This window comes from Syzygium oleosum, unplaced genomic scaffold (genome assembly GCF_021117445.2).
Source record: "Syzygium oleosum isolate NSW1041296 unplaced genomic scaffold, Sole_v2.1 Sole_v2.06, whole genome shotgun sequence".
NCBI classification, from domain to species: Eukaryota; Viridiplantae; Streptophyta; class Magnoliopsida; order Myrtales; family Myrtaceae; genus Syzygium; species Syzygium oleosum.
In genome coordinates this window covers 10,959,041-10,977,814 of record NW_026607490.1, presented here as the reverse complement: position 1 = coordinate 10,977,814, position 18,774 = coordinate 10,959,041, and the positions used below count along the sequence as shown (strand labels likewise).

At 42.6% G+C, this 18,774-nt stretch overlaps 1 protein-coding gene and 1 pseudogene across 1 annotated transcript; both read left to right on the top strand.

Moving 5' to 3' along the window:
• The first annotated feature begins 2,375 nt into the window (after positions 1 to 2,375).
• LOC115693053 (germin-like protein subfamily 1 member 16) lies at positions 2,376 to 3,385 on the top strand (annotated as a pseudogene).
• Positions 3,386 to 14,772: 11,387 nt separating this feature from the next.
• Positions 14,773 to 16,284, top strand: LOC115664218 (germin-like protein subfamily 1 member 20). The gene is made up of 2 exons (XM_030586168.2): positions 14,773 to 14,967; positions 15,272 to 16,284. Exons 1-2 carry the CDS (start codon positions 14,841 to 14,843, stop codon positions 15,820 to 15,822), a joined length of 678 nt encoding a protein of 225 aa, XP_030442028.1. The 5' UTR covers positions 14,773 to 14,840; the 3' UTR covers positions 15,823 to 16,284.
• The last annotated feature ends 2,490 nt before the right edge of the window (positions 16,285 to 18,774 follow it).

Below are 18,774 nucleotides of genomic sequence, written 5' to 3'. Positions count from 1 at the left end.
CTGCTGAGGCTGCATAACCAACTAGTAACTAACAATCAGTAACAAGGAAACTTCAGTAGTTTCAGGGATCATGATGCTGCGTTGAGTTTATTGGGAATGAAGCCTCAAATCATTCCTGTTTTATGAGAATTTGTCATTGCCTTTTGCTTGCAGTGTGTACTAGTTTGAATTATTTGATCCACCACTTTGTGTCCCTTTTTTCTTCCAAGGTCTGTTGTACATGTTAGTTGGGCTTCTCAAATTGCATTTCCTTTAGATTTTGCTCCCTTTTTCTATGTACATAATCTATGAACGAGAGGAGGTCTTCTTAATGAGTGCTAAAGTAACTAATAAAAGAAATGAAAAACAGAAAATGACAGCTATGATGTAGGTTTCCTCATACATATATTAGCAAGTTCATTTAGCATTATTGCTGAACAATGATCAGAATCATAAGGGTATATCCGTGAAATAAATTGTTTACATGGATGCTGGCCCTAGAAAGTAATTAGTTATGGATGATTATTAAGGTTGTTGGTCAAGTGTTAGGAACTGGGGAAACCTTAAAATTCTCTACTTCAATCAGTTTTCCAAGGTATCAATACTATATGTGACCAGACAACTAAAAACTGTAAGTACTTCAAACAGAAAAGAGAAGAAAATTGACACTAACTAATCCCATCTTCTTGGTGCAACCATTCCTCTTCTTCTAGTTGAAGCACATTGACTATTCTTTCTCAGCCTACTCAGCATATTCTGTTGTTGTCAGCAGATGCTATATTAAGGTTCCGCCAGTCCTGATTTCATTTGAGTGTTTAATTGGTGCTGTACCTACTTAGGCTACTACCAAATAGGCAATTTATCTGTTACAATTTCATATCCTAGACTGAACTCTGAAATTTTAGAAGGCAAAAGGTTCCATGGATGAGACTTTTTAATGAACGCTGCACGATTCTTATCTTGAAAATGATTGTTTCACTCAGATGATCCACCATTTCTGTCCTTTTTCATTAGGAACTCCATTTCATGCTGATACTATAAAGAAAGTATAGCACCAGCACTAAAATGAGCCAATTCAAGAGTGCTAGAGTACAGAGGGGAGCGCATATATGCATGAGATGAAAAAGAGAAAAGGTCGAGCGATTTAAGTGGTCCAGAGTATAAGTTAGTCGAAGACCGAAAACTGGTTGGTACGGCTTTGTTACAAACCTTGGTCATAGCGATAATAGAAACTTGATTTCGTAAATGTAATGTCATCCATCATAATAGTCAGACGATGAGAATCACTACATGCATTTCCATAAATGAGTTGTTTCTAAAGTTGAATAGTGACATTTAGTTATGGACTGGTCAAGTGTTAGGAAATTGAAAATGATATATGATTTCTACTTTATTCAGTATTGTAGGGCATTAGTACTACTAGTACTTCAATTAATCATTCAAAACCCAATACTAATAACAATACAATCAACCAATTCTAACTACTGCAAACTGTTGCACCATCTTCTTCTGCATCATGCACAATTCTAACGGCTCGATTGAAGGGTACAAAGTCTCGGACATTTTATGACTTTTTCCACGTCGATCATCGCCTACAATTTTGGATTTAAGTAAAAAAGAGCTCAAAAGATGAGTTGGCAGTGAATTTAAGATGCCCAGACAAGTTTGAAAGTTTTCAAAAAATATAACACTGATATTGCCATCGATTGCCTTGAGCATTACCGGACTCGTTCTTTGTTTACCAATGAGTCATGCCTTGAAGTTCATGGTGACGGAGTTATTGATAATGATCCGTATTCATCTGTCTCATGGTGCCCTGATACTTGGTTGTGACGTCAGATGCCTAACTACATGTTTGGAACCTTACCGGGGCCGAATATTGAATAATAGGACTCTCATAGCTTATGATACCCCAGATCTCATCTCGAGAGATTATTATTAACTTGTCACTTTATTTTCGGAGCTGTACAAGGATGAATTTGTTACTTGTCAGTACTAGTATGCCAAAGCATCTGTATCATCAGCAACTCGGCATTGAAATGACCCAAATCAAGCGTGCTAGAGTGACAGAGTACTTCAAACCTAGAAAAGATTCTATTGCATTAACATCAGCATGTTGACTACCCTAGCTATATGAAGCAGAAACAATTATTCTGTTGTTTTCCCATTAGGAGATTGAGGTGATGTTAGTCAAGGATGAGAAAGATAAGCGAGTTTGCGTGTAGCTGTTGGAAAAACTGTACTGACTCTGAATATAAGAAGACGATGGCTTAACCACTAATTGTTACTTTATGGCAATGTTTCTGTGCTTTGTGGAGAAAAATATGAGATGTCCATGAGATCTGGCATCTATATATAGGCATCATTTCGAAGCAAGCGTTCGCATTCATCGGAGCACTCGAGAGTAGAAAAAAAAGACAGAAAAAAACCAAAATGACGAGGAGTTTTCAACTTCCCGCTAGCCTCGCACTCTTGGCCCTGGTGCTGTCCTTTGCCGACGCCTACGACCCAAGTCCCCTGCAGGACATCTGTGTGGCAGTCAACGAACCCAACAATGCTTGTAAGCTCTTCTTTCCCTTGCATGGTAGAACACTCCGAATTTATACATTTGCTCTTGATTTCAGAGTATTCCTCCTTTAAGACTGATATTCTTAATTGGCGTGCTGGGAAAGCTCGTTAGCATTGCGATCAATTTTTTGAACAAGACATTGGGTACACTAATCTAACAGAAAACAAGACAATTAAGTTAAACAAAAAGATAATATTTTTCTTGGTGCGACCTTATTGTATCCTCGGATGTGCCTCAAAGGTATATGTCAGCAAAAATTTCCTCCGAACAGAAACTCCTCTCTATGCAGTGTTTGTGAATGGAAAGTTCTGCAAGAACCCCACTCTTACCACAGCAAACGACTTCCTCTTTTCTGGCCTCCAAGTTCCTAGAAGCACGGCCAATCTGTTGGGCTCCACGGTCACCCGTGTTTGCGGACCAGCTACCAGGACTCAATATTCTCGGCATTTCCATGGCTCGTATTGACTTTGGAATAGGTGGTTTAAATCCTCCGCACACTCACCCTCGTGGCACCGAGATTTTGCTCGTCCTGGAGGGCACACTCTATGTAGGCTTTGTCACGTCCGACCAACTGAACAGTACTTTCTTTGAGAGAGTCCTCCCTGGAGATGTTTTTGTTTTCCCGATTGGGATGATTCACTTCCAGCTCAATGTTGAAAAGACCAACGTAGTCATGATTGCCGCTCTAAGCAGCCAAAACCCAGGAGTCATCACTGTAGCCAATGCACTGTTTAGCGCAAAGCCGCCTATTTCCCCCGAGGTTCTAGCCAAAGGGTTCCAGGTGGATGAGAAGTTTGTTGAGAAACTTCAGAAGAAATTCTGGTCCTACAATTAGCCTGAGAATGCATCTGATGATGTCATCATCTCTGTTTACTTGATTAAACCAACTATTTACCTTAAGTCATCTGATGAAGTTCCTACTCCAAGTACGAAGAAAGTTTCCTTCTGTCACATCTTGTATTGATTTCAGTATAGGACTGTTGTCTTCTGCACCATCTACTACTTTGAGGTTATTTTGATGAACTTATTTCATGGAACCAAGACAGAAAAAGACGGTGAGCTTGACATTAGACTCTACCATGTCAGAGGATTTCCAACCTGAACGCTTTACCGGCACGAACTGTCAATAACCATCGCTAGTTCTGCTGAGGCTGCATAACCAACTAATAACTAACAATCAGTAACAAGGAAACTTCAGTAGTTTCAGGGATCATGATGCTGCGTTGAGTTTATTGGGAATGAAGCCTCAAAGCATTCGTGTTTTATAAGAATTTGTCATTGCTATTTGCTTGCAGTGTGTACTAGTTTGAGATATTTGATCCACCACTTTGCGTCCCTTCTTACTCCCAAGTTCTGTTGTACATGTTAGTTGGGGTTCTCAAATTGCATTTCCTTTAGATTTTGCTCGCCATTGATTATGTCTTTTTGCTATTTACATAATCTATGAACGAGAGGAGGTCTTCTTAATAAGTGCTAAAGTAATTAATAAAAGAAATGAAAAACAGAAAACGACAGCTACGATGTAGTTATCCTCATACATATATTAGCAAGTTTCCTGAATTCCCCGCGATTGTAATAAAGTCACTAGTGAATCTCCTAATTGATTTGTTAATCTTCTCATATTATGTTAGGTACTAAGATAAGTTGAAACGTGGATGCTGGTAAGGTTTTTCTCCTGCATTAGTAGCTCCTTAAGCTGCTGTGAAGCATGGTTATAAAGTTATAGAAAATACGACTGTCAATTTGTCATCCATCAAACGGGTTGGAGACCAATACGGTTAAACATTGCACGAGAATCTTCTGTTATTTTGAGTGTTTAATTGGTTCAGTACCTACTTAGGCTACTACCAAATAGGCAATTTTTCTGTTACAATATCAGCTCTTAAGACTGTGAATGAGAATTTTCAATGATAGCTTAATTAATGATAACGCTGCATGATTCTTATCTCGAAAATGATTGTTTCACTCAGATGATCCACCATTTCTTTCCTTTTTCATTAGGAACTCCATTTCATGCTGATACTATAAAGCAAGTGTAGCACCGGCACTAAAATGAGCCAATTCAAGAGTGCTAGAGTACAGAGGGGAGCGCACATATGAATGAGATGAAAAAGAGATAAAGATCGAGCGATTTAAGTGGGCGAAAACGTTACTGCTGGAAAAGAGATCCGGTTGCGCTCATCAGCATATTATCATCACCATGAGAAACAAGAGACATATATATTCTTTGGACAATGAAAGTGACGTTTGCTTAAGGAAAGAGCAAATCAATTGATTTTTATGTGTAGCTGTTGAACAATTGTACTGTCTAGAATACAAAGGGAAACAGTTAACCACTAAATGTTTAATTTTGCCAGTCTTTTCTCTGCTTCGCGTTCGGTTGGAGAATGCACATAGACTCCAAATTCTAACTTAGCACAACCATAGATGGCTCAAGAGTACAAGTCAGTCGAAGACCAAAAACTAGTCGGTATGGCTTTGTTACATACCTTGGTCATCGCGATAATAGAAACTTGATTTCGTAAATGTAATGTCGTCCAACTTAATCGTCAGATGACGAGTATCACAACGCGTGTATCCATGAAATGAATTTTTTGCAAAGTTGAATAGTGACATTTAGTTACGGAAACCATCATGATCATTCAAGTAGAGCTGCAAGTGGCATCCAAAAACGACCCGCCAAAATGGTTGGAACGGGCTGGATGTACAGAAGAAGAGACATCGAAGCACTCCAAAACATTTAGGCTCTCTCTGTTTCGCTGAAAACATTTTCTTTCATTTTTCGACATTTTGAATCATTTAAGAAAATAAGTCAACGGAAAATGTTTTCTTAGTCATTTCCTACCAAAACTTAAATTCGGGAAAATCATTTCCTCTTTATGTGGTGACCCTCCCTTGGGTGAACCACCCAGTTGATGGCTAAAGAATTACTAAGCTTACATTGAGCTCGAGTTCTTCCAAATCCTTACCAATTCGCAACTTTCGAATTAATTATCATGCAAAATTATTTTATTTGGGAGTCGCTACTAATCAATTTTTAACGGCTTTTTTAAGAACCCAAGTAAAGTGCGGAAAAATACTTTACTTCCGCAAACCTGAGATTCCATAGATTCGGGATCTTGATTATGCTAAATTACTCTAACGCCTTTTCGGTACATTTTCTCTTTTGTTTTCAATTTTTTTTGGTAGTCAACTTGGATTGATTTTAAACCTAGCCGTTAACATATGATGGATGATCATGCGGGCGTGCAATCAATAAAATAACAACCAATAATCGAGGTATTAAATAAAAAAATTGCTATAAAGAAAGTGGAAAAATGCAAACCCATCGAATTAATTGATTTTCTAAGTAAAGCACTAAAACTATACCTAGCCTAAACAAGATCTAATGAACAACTCTAATTAATTTTCTTTTGTTTGGGTTTTCCTTTATTTATGAAAACTAACTATATGAAACTTTAATCTAGGTTAAACATGCATGATTTGCTACTCTTACGACATGTAACGTGCAATTTAAATGACCTAACTCTAATGACGGAAAAGATTAACATGAAATTATTCTAATATGACATGCATTCTAAGTTAAACTACCCTAAACATGCAATCACTAAATGACATGGCATAATGACATGGAATTGATGATATGGCATGGATTGTGACATAGGAATGACGTGGCATGCATGATGACATGGTATAAATGACGTGGCATATGACATGGCAAGCATTGAAGATGTGGCATGATAACGTGGCAAGCACTGATGACGTGATATGATGACATGACACATATGAATGATGTGGTAAGCATGACATGGCAAATGTGATAGCAGATGATAATGCAACCTATTCTATATGATATGCACATATTATTTTTAATTTTTTTTATTAAATTCGTAATTACTAATTAATGAAAATCTAAAGTGAGATATTATCCAATTCAAACTATGAAATAATTCAGATGAATTTCTGTTTTAAGTTAGAAACTTATCTTAACTAGATAGATATTATCCTAATATGCTGTGACATTCCGAAATTTCCACCAATTTGGATTTATTGAATAATTGAGTTTTATGAGATGTGCTCGCAGTAAATTCTCACTCGGAACTGATCATTCCTGGGAATGCTAACTATTAGGGAAAGACTATCAGGGGGAATTAAATTCGCGCGGCTAAAGGAAATTCGATCGTGAATGGATTTCGACCATTAAATCGCGTAAGTGATATTTTGAGCCACTGTTGGCCGATCCAAGGATAGTTAGGGGTCAGTTCGCCACTGTCCTAGTAGTGGATCACGGGTGATTCCGTAGGACCACGAAACGACGTGACGAATGATTCTGAAATTATACCGAACGATCGTACCCCTCGGATCAAGTGATTGATCTTCGCGATTTTAATGACAACCGAGGTCGTCACGCACCGAACGGACATGCACGTGACTCGATTTAGTATCAGTCATGAGTCGATTCAGCGAATTTCCCCAGCAAGCCGCCCGTTAGCTCGAGAAACGCTCAAGTTGTGTTTAATAGAATTTAATTATGGAATTTTGCCCAAATTGGACACCGGAAAATTAGGAAGTCACGACGGAACGTTAGGACGACGTTGCACGTGACACGTGTCAATTTTTGGTGTGCTCAATTCCTTTGGAAAAATTCGATTTCGGAGAGAAACGGAGGAAGGGACCATTATACCCTTGGGAATTAATAAAGGGTTAGTTGTGTGAGAGAAGGGCATTTTGGTAAATTGCCAAAAGTTGGTCAAAATTGATTTTTAAGCCCTTGACCCCCTTTCTCTCTCTACTCTCTCTTCTTTCTCCCCCTCTTCCCGTGAAATCCCCCCCTCCTCCGTGAGTCCCCTCCCCCTCCACCGTATACTCTCTCTCTTTCTCCCCCACCGCCGGCACCACCGCTCGCCGCCGCACGCCGCACCGCCGTCTAGCCGCCTTGCCGCCCCCGTACGCCACCACCACCATCCTCAAACCTCACCATCTCACTCTCTTTCCCTCTTGGCCGTGAGCCCCCAATCACCGCCCAAGCCGCGTCGTTGCCACCCAAGCCGATTGCCGCCACCCGGGAGCCGTACATCGTCGCCGCCGTTCCCGATTAAGTGCTGCCGCTTTCCGTTCTAGCCGCGATAGTCTAGAACGCGGGTAAGTCGCGCTCTAAACCCAATTTAGGACTTCGGGTATCGACGGACGATTTTGGGCGAAATCTGTATAAAGTTAGGTGCGGAATTGTATGAATTGGTAGTGGAAATTTTATGGCGGGCCTTGGGATTTAGTTCGGCCATTAATTATTGGAAATTCAGAAAAATAGGGGCTGCGAATTACTGTTCACGAGCTGTGATTTACTGTTCACGAGGCTGTGATGGTCCGATTGGGACGCAAGTTGGATTTCTAGAACCGAGATTTAATGGTGAGAAAGTTCCGTGAAGGACCGGAATCAATTTGGCGTCATTTGGCGGGAGAAAAATAGAAATTTATGTGTTTTACGTGTGTTTTAATTATAATTGAGTTGGGATGATGAAATTTACAATATGAGGGTGCGAAAAATTGGGGTTTATGTTTGGAATTGTTTGGCGGGCCTTGAGGATTATTTTTGGAATTTTTGGAGAATAAATTGAGGTGAATTATAAGCTGCGAGTTACTGTCACAAGCTGCGAATTACTGTTTATGGGGCTGTGATGGTTTGTTCGGGACGCAAGCTGGAGTTTTAGAACCATTATTTAATGGCGAGAAAGTGTCGTGAAGGATCGGAATTAATCCGACGCCATTTGGTTGGATAAAATTGGCAATTTACGTGCTCTGGGCATGTTTGAATTATTCTGGATGGGGTTGATTTAATTGAGTATTTGTTTGTGTGTTATATGAGGTAACTCGAGGATGAAATGAGGATGTTTCGAGGCTGGAGTGAGACTGAATAGAGTGTCAGATGTTGTGGGATGGAATTGGCAAACTTAGGGCTCGATTTAAGGCCAGGTAGTGTCGGTTTGGTGTGTGGTAGTATGGTTAGATTGTGATGTTTAATAGGCATGGAAATGTCGAAATTATGTCTATGAACATGGCTGTGATTGTGGGCCCATGAGCGGCCTTGTGTGTTTATTGAACTGTGATTTGATGGATTGAAATGTGCTTGATTATGTGTACGCGTGGGCCAGATTGAATTAATTATTGATATTGCCATGTCTAATGCTGAGTGAGCATGAGCTGTGTGAAATAATGAGTGTGCGGGCCGCGTGTAATGGGCCAGTTGATCGTGGTAAATGCTTGTTGAGCGTGTGCATGAGTAAGAAAGAAATAGTGTGTGGTATGGCATGAGAAATTGTGGAAAATTGTGCCGTCCTAAGGCGTGTACTATAACGCGGGACGATGCCCGGTCTTACCAGAGGACTGCCAGCCTGAGGCGTGAACTTCTACGCGGGTTGTGCAGTAGGTGGTAGATGTTGAGCCTGAGGCGTGTACGTTTACGCGGGCAAGAAACATGGCCTGAGGCGTGTACGTTTACGCGGGCCCGAAAGTGTTGTGGAAAGTGATTAGTGATCGCAGTGTGCCTGAGGCGTGTACTTCAACGCGGGTCACTGGCGAAAGTGTTGTGGAAAAGGAATGATCGCAGTGTGTCTGAGGCGTGTACTTCAACGCGGGTCACTGGCGAGTGTTGTGGAAAGTGATTAGTGATCGCAGTGTGCCCGAGGCGTGTACTTCAACGCGGGTCACTGGCGAGTGTTGTGGAAAGTGATCAGTGGTCGTAGTGTACCTGAGGCGTGTACGTTTACGCGGGTCACTGGCGAGGAATGTGAAAGAGGAAATGAAAATGAAAGGATCAGAGGAAGGGAAATAATTCACGCGCGTGTTTGCATACGGTGTGATTGTGATTGAGCCTGGCTATATTATTTGATGTGCCTGCGATGTGATGTTCAGCGTGTGTGAATATATGTGTGTGATTGCGAAATTGTCTGGAGGTATGTGATAGCCTAGGTTGGGTTTAGGGGTGAACTTACTGAGAAGTGTCTCACGGTTGTTTCAACCAAACCATTTCAGAGCTCCCGCCTCGCCTGAACAAGGAATGAGTCGCCACCGCCACTGCCACCGCCAGAACGTTTGGTACAGTCATGCGCACCGAGGATAATTTCGTGGAGTACACTCTAAATGGACGCCGTGTCGAGGACGCAAGGACTAATGAGGAGGCGATGAGTTAATGTTCGTGTAGTACCGCTTTGGTAGATAGGGCGTCTACCTTTTTGGTGTATGATTTTTAAGGTAATCGTAGTGGGTGTACATATAGATTTTATGGACTCAAGGAATGGCGGACGGGTATAGGTGTACTTGCACATGGATGTTGTAAATTTATGTGGTAATGTGAGGTTTGTAATTGTTGGCGGTTAGGCGTGCTAGTTAATTATGGTGTTCTCCAATTTATTTGTCTGGGTTTAATTATTTGTTTCCGCTACAATTGACTCTGATGCGAAACCGTTGAGTCGGCGACGTACTCCTGGGATGTCGCATCGTTCGACTTATGGGAAGTAAGGTGTGGAAAGCATTGGATTTGAGTCGGGGCGTGACACATGCAATATGATCTAGAAAATAAATCAAATATATCATGCAATTGTCGTGGATCATGATTCTTTCGTACTCTCGTACCCTTGTAAGTGGAGCTTGGTGTTGTTGGGGTGAAGAGTGACTGATGCAGAGGGGATTATATGACTGGTTCATAGGAGTGACGTCAGGGTGTTTTATGCTAGGAGTTCTAGGTTAGAATGAATAGACTGTTAGGAGCTTTAAATGTGGAGTTGGCCTCCCGAGTGCAAACTGGTCGGGAGCTGATGCCGTTCTTCTAATGAGGCCATAGTAGGCTGAAGCCAGTTGTTGTGCCTAAAGCTTTTTGTGTGTTTCGCTCAAGGGACTGGATGCCCGAGCTATGCTAGGTATTGTGCGATCTGATACGAGGATGTGATTCATTGTACTATTCTTGGGAACAACTATAGAAAGAAGGCTAGCCTAGGGTCTTATTGACTTGCTAGGCGCTGCACAGGCTATTCTGTAACCAAGGAACTGTCGGCCCATGACAATGGTATCAGAGCAGGGATCCCTCTAGTAGGTGGGTGATTCGGCGAAAGCATGTGGTCTTCCCGGTCTTTGAGGGTGGAGAGTGAATCGCCGACGCCAAGTGGGCTCGATCAGTGTGCGCCTTTTGTCTAGAATCTAGGATGGCAATGGGGGCACAGGGTGGAATCAAATTAGTCACTGAACAGGGATAACACTCTTGGATCAATTAGCGAATCTCAAGAGGAGGTCTGCTATCACATTTCCAACAAGGGGAGAATCCTCTGTCGATTTACTGAGATCATGAAAAGCCTAGTAGGCGAAATAAGGTACTACCAAGGGAGTGCAGCTGGCTAGGGATGCCACACTTGTCAGGGAGCACAAGTGACTAGAGATTCGCGAACAACTTTGATCGAGGGAAGCTACTAGTGGAGTGGAGTGGCCTGTTATGTTGGGCGAGCATTACCATTTATGTAAGTCCCAGGAATGGCTTTGATAGTTAGGAAATGCAGGGAAGCGACAGAATAGCTTGCAGCGAGGGCATTGCGGGATTGAGTGGGGGAGAATGGCACGGACTGTGATTATCTCGTACTATCGTACTCTTGTGAGTGGAGCTAGGTGTCGGGTGAAGAGTGAGTGATGCAAATGGGATTATATGACTAGTTCGTGAGAGTGGTGTCAGGGTGGTTTGTGCTAGGAGTTCTAGGTTAGAATGAATATACCCTAGAAGCTTTTTGGGTCTGCATAGCAACGTTTCTGTTCCCAGAAACAATTTTTGATCAAAAATAGTTTTTTCTATTTCTATTTCTTGGAACAGTTTCTGAGCAAAAAATAGCGTTTAGTAACTGCACAAAATTTCTATTCCTGGAATAAAAAAAGAATAAAAACGCGTTTAGGGTGTGAATGATCCATTTCTATTCCATGGACAAGTTTCTCCCTTCTGGGCTACCGGCGGAGGACGGCGGGTGGCGGTGGGGGGCGGAGGACAGTGGTCGGCGGCGACAAAGGATGGCGGCCGGCGGCGGGAGGTGGCTGGCGGTGGAGGGTGACCATCGTCGGTTGATGGAGCACGGCGGCCGGTGGCGAAGGATGGCAGCCGATGGTGGGTGAGCACCGGCGTCAGGTGGCCAGAGGCCGGAGGTGGCCGGCGGCCGAGGGCAGTCAGCGTCGGGTGGTGGCCGGCGTCGGGCGGTGGAGCACAATGGCCGGTGGCGGAGGATGGCGGCCGGTGGTGGATGGCTGGCGGCGGCGGAGGACGGCGACCGGTGGTGGGTGATCGCCGGCATCGGTGGTTGGCGAGGGGAGGCGGCCAGCGCCGGGTGGCGACCGGTGTCTGGCGATGGAGCATGGCGGCCAGCGGTGGAGGACGGCGGCCGGTGGCGGGTGGCTACAAGCGTCGAGCGGCAGAGAACAGTGGTCGACAACAAGAGGCGGCCAGCGGGCGGGAGGCGACCGGCGAGCGTTGGCCGGCGGGCGACGGCGGCGGAAGGCGGGCGGTAGGTGGCGGCGAAGGACGGCGAGAGGCGGCCGTGGGCGGGTTGCGGCCGATGGATTGTTTCTTATTTTTGGAGAATTCTAGAAAAAAAAATCGTTTCTTTTTTCTTGTTCCAGAAACAAGAAGCAGATTTTTTTTGCTTCTTGTTTCTGTTCCAAATCTATTTTTGGAACACTTTTTTGTTCTAGAAACAAAAAAAATAGATTTTTTTTACTAAACGGATTTATGTTCTTTTTCTGTTCCGGGGAACAAACGAACAGAAAAACAAAAAAATAGAAACGTTACTAAACAGACCCTTTGAAGGCGGGATTGGCCTTCCGTGCACAAATTGGTTGAAAGCTAATGCCCCTCTCCTAATGAAGCCATTGAAATCAGTTGTTGTGCCTAAAGCGTTCTGTGTGTCTAGCTTGAGAGACTCGATGCCCGAGTTAAGCTGTGCATGATACGATCTGATACGAGAATGTGATTCGTCGCACTGTTCTTGAAAACAACTATAAAAAGAAGGTTTGCATGGGGTCTTATCGGCTCGCCAGGTGCCGCGCGGGTTATTCCATGGCCATGGAACTGTCGGCCCATAACACAATGCTATCTTTTTGTATTTTTCGAACAAGGAAATCAATCAAACAAGATAAACTATAAATTGCAAAAGAGAAGCTCAAAATCACCGAAGATATCAAATCAATTCAAACTTGGAAACAAATAAAACTGACACCCCGATCTTAATGCTTAAAGATTAAGTTACCGGTTTTCTGTGCAATCCATAACCCTATCTCCATGCCTAGGTTACCGATAATGCAAATGTTATGAATTAGGAGATTTTTTTAATTTAGATATGTCAAATATATCAAAGAATCAAAGTTAGATCATGATATACTCAAATTAGGAAATAAAATTTAGAATTCAAATTTGGATTGGATTATTACCTTGGAGATTTGTTTCCGAATAGAGGACGGGCGGCTAGGACCCTTGGATGGTGATCGGTGGAGGCAAGGAGCAAGGACCGACGGTGGGGCTCGCTCCTTTGCTGTCGGTGGAGTCGACGGTGAGGGAGCTTTCGGTGTAGGTGCTTGACTTGAGCAGGTGGTCGAAATTAAGGATGGTCATGCTGAGGTTGACAGGCTGTCTTGTGGCCCGGTGGTTCGCGGTTGATGCTGGTCTGGAGTTCTCAGAGCACCTGCAAAACCATATACTTGCTGGGACGGTTAACAGCACGAGGCAGCACGGCTAGTCGTCGAAGGGCTTCTTGGTCGGGGCCGGCTGTGTCGTTGGTGTCGCGGTGGTGCAACGAGCAGCTTGTTGTCCAGAGCAGCGGTGGTGATGGAGTTCTCAGTTTAGGCTGGCTCGACGAGGACTTGCGGCAGTGCTTGACACGATCACGGCTGGAACCAGTTTGGTTGTCGTCACAGACCACTTGCTTGACAGGGCAGCAGGTCTTCGTGCGGTGCAGAGCTCGGCAAATAACAGCAAAGTCGTCGTGGTGGGTGGCTGGAAGGGGCTGATCGCGTTGTCACCTCGCGTCTGGACTACAGGTCGTCGTGGCAGGGAAGCAGCAGCGGCGGAGGGCTTGGAACAGCGTCGTTGTGGCCAACACAAGGAGAAAGTAGCGGCGTCCTTACGCCTGGCTCGACGGTGAGGAAGCCACAGCGACGTCGATCGGCGGTGGGAGGCAGCGATAGCTCGGTCAGTGTGGTCTCGATCACGGAAAGGGGAGCCTTGACCGAGGCTCCCTCTCTCTCTTCTCTTTCTTTCTCACAATCTCTCTGTGTTTTCTATTGTGCTCTCTCTAAATTTTTTTTACCAACCTCTCCCGATTGCGAGGGTTAAGAGCCTAGTTATAGTGAAAACTAGTTTTTTTTTCCTAATCCTAGTTATGGGCTAAAACCTTTAATTCTTGTGGGCTTATATGCTTGACTCCTTATGGGTTTATTAAGCTCAAAGCCTTATTCTAATTTCATTTGGGTTAATTCCAAAGAAAAGCACAAACTTTATCTTGGATGGCAATTCTGAGTCGAAGTTTTTTTTTTCTCAATAAAAAGCACAGACTTTTACTTAAGTACCAAATTTGGCTCCCGTGATGTAAAATTTTCAAATTGTTCGGACCAGATTTGTGATTTAAGTGAAAGTTAATGATTTTTTTTTAGACATAAAAAAAAGTTCTGGCTGGAATTGTCACTCAAGGTAAAATTGGTGTTTTTTTTTTTTTTGAATTAGGTCAGTTCTATTTCTCATTGGTGCCCCGATACTTGGTCGTGACGTCAAATCCTTAACTATATATTTGGAACTTACCGGGCCGAGGATTGAATAATAGGTCTCTCACAGCTTATGGTACCCTAGATCTTGTCTCGAGAGGTTATTGTTAACTTTTCACTTTATTTTCGGAACTGTACAAGGATGAATTGGTTACTTGTCCGTGCTAGTATGCCAAAGCATCTGTATCATCGGCAACTCGGCATTGAAACGACCCAATTCAAGTGTGCTGCAGTGACAGAGAACTTGAAACCTAGAAAAGATTGGATTGCAGTAATATCAGCATGTTAACTACCCTAGCTGTAGCTGTTGGAAACGCTGTACTGACTCTGAATATAAAAGGACAATGGCTTAACGACTAATCGTTACACTATGTCAATGTTTCTGTGCTTTGTGGAGAAAAATAGGAGAAGTGCATGAGGTCTGGCATCTATAAATAGGCATCATATCGAAGCAAGTGTTCGCATCCACCAGAGCACTTGAGAGTAGAAAAAAAAACACAGGCAGACAAAATCCAAAATGTTGAAGAGCGTTCGACTTTCTGCCAGTCTCGCACTCTTGGCTCTGGCGCTGTCCTTCGCCGACGCGTACGACCCAAGTCCCCTGCAGGACATCTGTGTGGCAGTCAACGAACCCAAAAATGCTTGTAAGCTTGTGTTTCCCTTGCTTGGTAGAACACTCCGAATTAATACATTTTGCTCTTGATTTCAGAGTAGTCCTCCTTTAAGACTGATTCCCTTGATGGATGCACCGGGGATGCTCTTTAGGCATTGCAATTAATTTTTTCGAACAAGACATTGAGTACACTAATTTCACAGAAAACAAGACAATTGAGTTAACAAAAAGATAACATTTCTCATTCTTGGGGCGACCTTATTGTATCATAGGATGTGCCTCAAAGGTATATGTCAGCAGCAATTTCCTCTTAACAGAAACTCCTCTCTATGCAGTGTTTGTGAATGGAAAGTTCTGCAAGAACCCTGCTCTTACCACAGCAAACGACTTCCTCTTTTCTGGCCTACAAGTTCCTAGAAGCACGGCCAATCCCGTGGGCTCCACAGTCACCCCTGTGTTCACCGACCAGCTACCAGGACTCAATACTCTTGGCATTTCCATGGTTCGTATTGACTTTGGAATAAGTGGTTTAAATCCTCCGCACACTCACCCTCGTGGCACCGAGATTTTGCTCGTCTTGGAGGGCACTCTCTATGTAGGCTTTGTCACGTCCAACCAACTGAACAATACTTTCTTTGAGAAAGTCCTCCACCCTGGAGATGTTTTTGTTTTCCCGATCAATATGATTCACTTCCAGCTCAATGTTGGAAAGACCAATGCAGTTGCGATTGCCGCTCTAAGCAGCCAAAACCCAGGAGTCATCACTATAGCCAATGCATTGTTTAACGCAAAGCCGCCTATTTCCCTAGAGGTTCTAGCCAAGGGGTTCCAGGTGGATGAGAAGTTTGTTGAGAAACTTCAGAAGAAGTTCTGGTACTACAATTAGCCTGAGAAATGCATCTGATGATGTCGTCATCTCTGTACTTGATTAAACAAACAAATACCTTAAGTCATCTGATGAAGTTCCTAGTTCACGTATGAAGAAAGTTTCCTTCTGTCACATCTTGTATTGATTTCAGTATAATAAGACCGTGTTGTTTTCTGCACCACCTACTACTTTGAGGTTATTGTGATGAACTTATTTCCTGGAACCATGACAGAAAAGGACAGCGACCTCGACACGAGACTCTACCATGTCAGAGGATTTCCAACCCGAATGCTTTACAAGCATGAACTGCTAATAACCATTGCCAGTTCTGCTTAGGCTGCATAAGTAACTATTAATGAACAATCAGTAACAAGGAAACTTCAGTAGTTTCAGGGATCATGATGCTGCATTGAGTTTATTGGGAATGAAGCCTCAAAGAACTCCTCTTTTATGAGAAATTATCATTGCTATTTGCTTGCAGTGTGTACTAGTTTGAGATATTTGATCCACCACTTTGTGTCCCTTGTTTCCACCGAGTTCTGTTGGACATGTTAGTTGGGGTTCTCAAATTGCATTTCCTTTAGGTTTTGCTCCCCATTGATTATGTCCTTTTGCTATTTACATAATCTATGAATGAGAGGAGGTCTTAATAAGTGCTAAAGTAAGTAATAGAAGAAATGAAAAACAGAAAACGATAGCTATGTAGTTATCCTCGTACATATATTAGCAAGTTTCCTGAATTCCCCGTGATTGTAATAAAGTCACCAGTGAATCTCCGAATTGATTTGTTAATCTTATTATATTTATGTTAGGTACTAAGATAAGTTGAAATGCGGAAGCTGGTAAGGTTTCTCCTGCATTAGTAGCTCCTTAAGCTACTGTAAAGAGTTGAAAAAGTATGACAATCGATTTGTCATCCATCAAACGAGTTGGAGACCATTATGGTTGAACAATGCACCAGAATCTTCTGTTATATTGACTTAACAGAACCGTGGAAGGCCCAACAGCACAAGCGAGTTGGAGACCTAAACTACTGATTCGGCATTATTGTTAATCCAAAAACAGATGCATTTTCATTTTGCATTATAGCTTAACAATGATTAGAATCATAAAGGTATATCCGTGAAACAAATTGTTTGCATGGATGCTGGACCTTGATAGTAATTAGTTATGGATGATTATTAAGGTTGTTAGTCAAGTGTTAGGAAATGGGAAAACCATAAAGTTCTCTACTTTAATCAATTTTCCAAGGTATCAATACTATATGTGATCAGACAACTAAAAACTGACTAGTTTCAATACAATCAACCAATTCTAACTAATCCCATCTTCTTGGTGCAACCATTCCTCTTCTTCTAGTTGAAGCACATTGACTATTCTTTCTCAGCCTACTCAACATATTCTGTTGTTGTCAGCAGATGCTATATTAAGGTTCCACCGGTCCTGATTTCATTTTGAGTGTTTAATGGGTGCTGTACCTACACGGCAACTACCAAATAGGCAATGTTGCTGTTACAATTTCAGCTCCTAGACTGAACTCTGAAATTTTTGAAGGCAAAAGGTTCCATGAGTGACACTTTTCAATGATAGCTTAAATAATGAGAACGCTGCATTATTCTTATCTAGAAAATGATTTTTTCACTCTGATGATCATTCAAAACCCAATACTAATTACAATGCAATCAACCAATTCTAACTACTGCAATCTTTTGGTGCAACAATCCATCTTCTTCTGCATCATGCACAATTTTTTTTCTCAAGCTGATTGACAATTTTTTCTCAGTCTACTTCAGCATATTCCTATGATACCATATTAGGGTTGTGGCCAGCTTTTCATCATTTTGAAGCAAACTAATGCAGTAGACGCTGCCAAGCAGGCAATCCTGGTTTCCCTTTCAAATCCGTTCTTTTCTCTGGAGCAATCTACAAAATCAATGTCAAAGGTAGGACGAATTTGTTGACATCATCTCCTATTGATTTCGCTAGCTTGGGTGTCTAATATTTCATTTTACTGGAGCAAATTGCAAAATCAATATCAAAGGCTGGAGGAATTGGTTGACATCATCTCCGGAATAAGGACAATAGAAGTGCCAAAAGTTTTGTATGGTACTCACTTTAGTGCCAAAAGTTTTTTCGGATCATTTAAGTGTCATTTTTGTAACAGTATGAATTTTCGATCCTTTTCCCGGGATTATGAAATGAATATTTGACCAATGCACTTATAGTGAGATCTCACCCGGAATAGCGCATTCACGGGATGCTAATCTTAAGGGTAGGGCTATTACGGGATTGAGTTCGCACGACCAAAGAACTCGACCTGGGTCCGATCTTCGACCATATGGATTGACGAGGGAATGTTTTGAGCCAACCGAGACCGATCTAATTGATTGATCGTGTCCGAAGGGAACTAGTGACAGATCCTCGCAATTACATGACAATCGAGGTCGCCTTGGCTCGAGCAAACTTAAATGTGATTTGACTTAGTGTCGGTCACGGGTCGAGAGCGCGTAATCCCAATGAGCCACCCGTTAGCCAGATATAAGCTAAAGTCGCGATTGTTCAATTTTAGTCATTTCTTGGAATTCGGGCCCGGGAATCGAGAATTTTGAAAGTGACAATTTTGAGCTGCCGATGACGTTTTTGGCTTGGCCAACCTTGGGGCCACCCATTTCTGCAAAAAAATGGATTTCGGTTCGTGATCGGAAAAATTACGATTTTGCCCCTCTGGACCCCGACGTTGATTCTGAGGCCGTATGAGATTATCTTTCGAGGCCGATGTCATTTTGGGGTGGCCACGCATATTTGGAGTGGTTACGGTCAAAAATTGGAATTTTGGCTCGGAAGTGAAAAATAATATTATTTTAATCCCCAGGACTTTGCAGTCGATTTTCGAGGGCTTAAGAAGCTATTTTCACGATTCTGACGCCATATTATGTTGGCCACACCCATTTGGGGTTGGTACAGACGAAA